Raw genomic sequence first — 6,665 nt, 5'->3', positions numbered from 1 at the left:
TAGTATACAAATATCATGGAAGAGTGTGGTAACTCCAAACGTGTGTATGATTCTGATGATGAGTTGTGGGCTGAGAATAGATCTAAGCGATTGCATGACCCATTGTTGATAAAGAACAACAATGATGAGCCAAAGAAGAAGACTGAAGAAATCAAGAAAAAAAGGCAAAGAAAAGTTACATCAACAGTGTCAAGACCCACACTTCCTAAAGTATGTGTTTAAAATTCATAATTTTGTTTTTTTGTTTATAATACCCTAAGTGTAAACTGTTGTATGCGTTTGTAAACTGTAATTAACAATGAAGATTGATACATTTAAATTAAAGTACAACCAACATGTTTCTGTAGATTTTATAGTGTGTATCAGATTCATAATTTTTGTCAATAATTTTGAATTGTGTATCACTGAAAGCACACTGTCTGTAAAATTTTAAGATTCTTCAGTAAAATTTCGATTAGTAAAAGCATTATGTTGTTTTTCAGTTTTAGGGTCTATAATATGGTAATAATTTTGTGGGTTGTTATTAGTAAAATAAAACTGTGTGGTACAGTTGTGTGATGTATCAGATACACCATGTCTATTTACAATATTGAGAAGTTCAGTTTATAAGATGTATCATATACATATTATGATTCCTATGTCTTATAATTTTAACTTTAATGTATCATATACATTCAATTAAAATTGAATATGATGGTTGTTATAGATTATAATAGGTGCTAGTTATAGAATGTATCATATACATCCTAAAAGCATTATGTGGTTTTCAGTTTTAAGGTCTATAATATGGTAATAATTGTTTGTTCAGCACACATATCAACAATACCCATGACAGGTATTATAACAATGAGGCTGATGATGATATTAGTACCCAAGAACACATTGATCATGCCAGAGATGTATCAGTACACGAAAGGTCAATAATCAACGTAATGAAAGGTTTTTCAATACCAGCTGGGTTACCATGGCATCTGGTGGATGATGTTTATATTCCAATCAATTATGATGGAGATTTTCATTGGGTATTAGCTGTGGTTGAATTGAATAAGAGGGTAATACGCGTGTATGACTCTTCTCTGGGCACAAGGAAACGTGTATATTCCGACGAGATAAAAAAATTGTCAAAGATGTTACCTTCTTACCTGATTGACAGTGGTTTCTTTGAAAATAATGAGCGGACAAACTGGTCAGTTCTTGATGCATACAAGGACAAACAAACAGGTGTACCTTTAGAGTCACATATTCCTTTCAACATTGAATATGCTGAAGGTATCATGCAACAAGAAGACGATAGCCTGTAAGTATTTTCAATTCTGGTTTACAATATTTGTGTAAGCTATTTTACAAATTTGTATTTCTTGTTTTATTGTAGGGACTGCGGGTTATACGTAGCTACATTTGCAGAGTTTTTGAGTGACCAACTTGTTATACCACCTGATACTGATGGACATCTTGCAAATTACCTACGCAATAGATATGCTGCATTGTTATGGAGATACGGCAGTGACAAGGTCAATGGTGGATACATAAGTGACAATGATGATCCACCAAAGCCTAAGAGTCAATTCACAACACCAACTGAAGATGACATTGTTAATATAGATTAGTAATTAGTTGGGACAGGATGAACAAGTTTATGTGTTGTTTTGTGTTGAAGACAATTATCTTTTGTGTTTTTCTAAAATATTATTGGTATTACAATATTTTATTAGTTATGAATGTTATATTTTTTCAAGTTATTGTTTTAGAAACAGTTGTTGCTTTACAAATTTTTTAGTGTTTCATTTTAAGTAATTTTGACAGCTAATTTACAAAATGAAGTATATTACACTTAAGTTCTAATGTGTATGATACATTATTACGTTTTTTTCACTTTATACAAATGATGTATATGATACATAAGTATAATATACACTTGAAAAAATATTGCAGTTATATATTTAACAACTTGAATTATGAATGTATATGATACATCATATACATAAACAAACTTAACCCTGATTACTATTACAGTGAAACGCACCACTAGAATGTACTATATCAAAATTACAGTTCATAAGGTTGTACACACTAAACATGTCGTACACATTTAAACAAGTCAAGTTTTGGGACACTAGAATAACTCATGATTTGCCGAATAAACGAAAAATATAACATATTTTTCACTAAAATGAATGTATCTGATACATTACTTGTTACAAATAAGCTCAGCTTGAATTACTGTAAAACTGAAACCCAAACACTGTTGAATATAATATATCAAATTTATAACTCATAAGTATGTATACACGAATCATATAGTAAACAATTGAACAAATCAATATTTTGTACACTTGAATATCTCAAAATACAATATACACGGAACACATAACATCTTTTCAATAATATTCATGTATATGATACATCACATACACAAACAAACTCCTATATCATTACTGTTACATTGGAAACGCACCACTGTTGAATCTATTTATTTATAAAATTTGGAGTTTAAATTTGGCACATAATTAAACTGCAAAGCCATATATTTGAACATCAAATTAAGTTATGTAACCAATACACTTTATTTAGTCAAAATTATAAAGAAAAAAATAGATAGAAGTACCATAAAACACTAATGTCTTATTCTTTCAATCCTCTTTCGGGAAGAAAGTACATGTTTTCCTGTTATGTCCTTCTTGTCCACACTGCCCACAACAATTATTGTTCACTGTTATTTTCTCATCCGCATTTTTCTTTCTTCGCTTTCTTGGTCGTCCAGCCAACCTTCTGTACCTAGGTGGCCGGACAATTTCATCTAAAACATGTTCTGGAACGTTCCAATCCTCCTTATCTGGCATTGGAACCATTACAACCTCGTACATTTTTTCTAATGCATACGGCTTGTAGTAATCAGAGCAATATGGCTGCAAATTGGTAACATTCTTGTGCTTCAAAACTGCAATTGCGTGTGCGCAAGGTATCTCATCATGTTGAAACCTTCCACATGTGCAAGTTTTCCTCTCAATGCATACAATGTATCTTTTTCCGGCTTCATGAACTGTGAAAATATATTCCGATGATGGAACAACCTACAAATTTAAGAAGTTAGTGATACATTACGTAATATTCAATTTATATATCATTTTTTTTTAAAAAACAATTAACATTGAAAATTACTTTGTATCTTATACATAAAACAGAAGGTCAATGAAATTGATAAATACCTTCATCTTTGAATTTTTAGATGCGTTTACAATCAATATCTCCTCAAATCTTCGGCCCAATGTGTCCTTTGTATATGACGCTATTTCTCTATTTTTATAGTTCCAACTACCAAATAAAAGTCTAGCTTCCTCCAAGAAGTCTATTATAGTTAACTTACGTGCATCGACAAGGCATCCATTGATACACTCAGCGATGTTCGAAGTCATCATTCTACCTCTGTTTATGGTTGAATGAACTCTTGACCACTTCTCATAACCAGCTTCTTCAAGGTAATCCTTCACCCTATGATCAACCTTCACAACCTTAGCCATTAATTTATCAAAATCTTCCTTTCTGTATGCTTTTGCCATTGAGTAAAATATATCACTTAGTGTTTTTTTACTCCTTTTGAAGCTTGAACATACATTCTTCCACAGATGCCATATGCATGCACAATGAGGTACGTTTGGGTATACAATGCTTACACTCTTTATGATACTTTCATTTCTATCCGATACAATACACATGTTTTCATGCTCACCAAATGCATTTTTGAAATTTTCGAAGAACCATATCCACGAACAGTCATTTCAGTGTCTACAACACCATATGCCAATGGCAATATGCATCCTAATTACAAAGAATATCACATTTAATTTCCCGATACACAATGTTTACACTAATATAATATAAGTTATAAATTACATCAGAATTATAACACTCATACCTGCACCATCGAGTGTGCTTGCTGATACAAAAGTACCCTTGTAAGCCCCGCCAAGATGTGCAGCATCCACTACAACTACAGGCCTGCAGTAGTCGAACCCTCTTATCAACGGTCTTAGGGTTATGAACAGATACATGAATTTATTATCTTCCGTCTTTTGCATCCTTATATATGAATTTGGATACACTTTATTTAGCATCCATATGTATCTCGGCATCTGTTTATATCCTTCTGATGGCTTACCCTTGAGCATTTCTAGTGCACGTTCTCTAGCACGCCATGCTTGTTGGTACGATATCAACCCCATACAATTCTCTAATATCTTCAATTACATCCCGAGGTGTATGGATTCTTTTATGATTTACCAATTTAGGGGCAGTCACACCACTAATAAATCCAATTGTTGCTTGTACTTTTGTTAGTATCCTATTGCGCATCGGACAAGTATGTTCACTATTGAAATATCTCACTTTGAATACATCAGATTTTTTTCTGCAAGATGATTTTAATGTCCATCCACATTGGTCGCTGAAGCAAACCAACACATAGCTGTCCAAAATTTTTAAGTGGTTTAATTCATATAAGAAAAGCAATGCTATAAATATAACAACAAGATATACACTGTTTTGAATTATGTATCAGATACAATATAAAGAAATATAAACAGAGAAAAACAAACAGATCATTGAGTAAGCATTGAAATACCTTTTCTTATCCGATCTTTTCACTCGAAAATTGAAGTTGTTCTTTATTTTATATTTAGCCATTACAGCAACGAGTGTATCTTTGTCCTTATACAACAACCCAGTCTTCACTTCAGTACTATTGGAATCAGTTATGTAATTCATAGCATTTAATTCTGGAATATAATCAATGTCACAAATTCTAGACTCGACCAGAGCAAGAGCTTCAGTATCTCTTTCGGTACCTTCCACACATACGACTTCACCTGATGAACGATCAAAATTACGTATATCCCCAACAATTTTATCAGTTGTATCAATACAAAGCGGATACATGCCAATTCCAGTTGCATTCTTTTTCACTTCGAAATAAAGTTTCACACCCATGTCGTTTTTGATTTTCAACGGACATGAGCTTCCCTCGACAATGTATCGTATTTCAATATCCTTTGTAACATTGTCGATCTCAAGCTCTGCTAAAATCAACGTTTTCAGATTCACAAACGAAATAGATTGGCCAACAACAATTCCATCAACTTTGTAACCTTCATAATTAATATCGCTTACCCAAATTCCAGAATGCCGCAGCAGAATTGAGATATTCATCTTCAAAACCTTTTTTTTTTGAATTCTTAGTATGCAGATCAACCTTTACAAGAATATTTTTGAATTATGAACCTAATCTGATTTAAAATTTGAATTTACTAATCAGTTACACAATCTGATGACCATTAATTACGTGATTTCAGTTAACAATAACAGGAATCACGTTAATTAATCCTAATTAATCGCAGCAGCCTTTTTTAATTATGATATATCAGTTAATATGTATCCCGTGCCAGAGTGATGTATCCCTTGCCAGAGTGATGTATCCCTACTAATCCGTTACACAATCTGATGACCATTAATTACGTGATTTCAGTTAAGAATAACAGAAATCACGTTAATTAACCCTAATTAATCGCAGCAGCCTTTAACTTTGATGTATCAGTTCTTATGTATCCCGTGCCAGAGTGATGTATCCCGCTTCTTTGCTTTTTAAGGGATTTTTTGTAATTTCAATTCTTAAAGGGATAAATGGTTATTTTGTATTTATAATATTTGGTTCCTATAATTTATACATATTTTAATATGGTGCACCACTGTGGAAATTCATTGAAGACACTAAGTTATTGGATTTGATATGTAATGATACTAGTTCATTAAAATAAATTTCGTTTTAAGGTTATGATGCTACAGTTTTGATTCATAATTTATTTTGTCTCGATTTGATGAGATATATTATGTTTTAGGAATTATATTATATATCTTTTAGCATTTGACAAATATCATCACCTCCAATAGGCTCTCTTTTTATTAGAAATTTGTTGGATTTATAGATAGAAGTGTGAACTAGATAATTTTATCAATGGATGTGGTCATTATTATTTATTGCTAACAAATTGGTCACTAAAGTTTGTGAATTCTAGCGTCAAACTAAGTGAATTTTTTAGATAAAAATGGTGGACGTAAAATAAGGGAAATTAATATGCTTTCAAAAGGATATTCTAGCCTTTATAGTTACTACTAAACCATTGTCCTTAATAATATGAACTTTTAGCGGCATTTCAATCAATTAACTAGATATCATAATGGACGGTACAAGAACATGATTGTTGTATTAAATTTTATTTTAAAACTACGTTTATTGCCACATGAAGTAATGCGCTTTAGCACCAATTTAGTAGGATTTACCGGCTATCAAATGGACACTACAAAAATATAACTACTATTTTATTAGATTTAAGAGCAATCTAGATATCCGCAAGCAATTGCTGCTAGAACAAATGTGTTTTAGCGACAATTAAGTTGGTTTTACTTGCTATATAAATGAATGCTACATGAGAAAACTAACCACTCTGGATTGGATTTTGTAGACTTTTTAGTTGCCACAGCCAATTCCCACTAAATCAAATGGGATTTAGCGTCAATAGAGCTTGACTTTACCGACTTTTCCCCAAATGGATGCAAAAAGCCTTTGCTGGCCTTTTATACAGCGGCCAAAGGGCATTGGCTGGAAATGACTACAG

General features: G+C 32.2%; 1 protein-coding gene across 1 annotated transcript; it reads right to left on the bottom strand.

The window, feature by feature from the left end:
* Nucleotides 1–2,630: 2,630 nt before the first annotated feature.
* LOC138341843 (uncharacterized) lies at nucleotides 2,631–3,557 on the bottom strand. Its single transcript, XM_069293834.1, has 2 exons — nucleotides 3,207–3,557; nucleotides 2,631–3,071 (listed from the first exon to the last, which is right to left on the bottom strand). Exons 1-2 carry the CDS (start codon nucleotides 3,555–3,557, stop codon nucleotides 2,631–2,633), a joined length of 792 nt encoding a protein of 263 aa, XP_069149935.1.
* Between the last annotated feature and the right edge of the window lie 3,108 nt (nucleotides 3,558–6,665).

The sequence above is a fragment of the Solanum lycopersicum genome, chromosome 1, assembly GCF_036512215.1.
Source record: "Solanum lycopersicum chromosome 1, SLM_r2.1".
Lineage (NCBI taxonomy): Eukaryota > Viridiplantae > Streptophyta > Magnoliopsida > Solanales > Solanaceae > Solanum > Solanum lycopersicum.
This window is presented reverse-complemented; position numbering and strand designations above follow the sequence as displayed.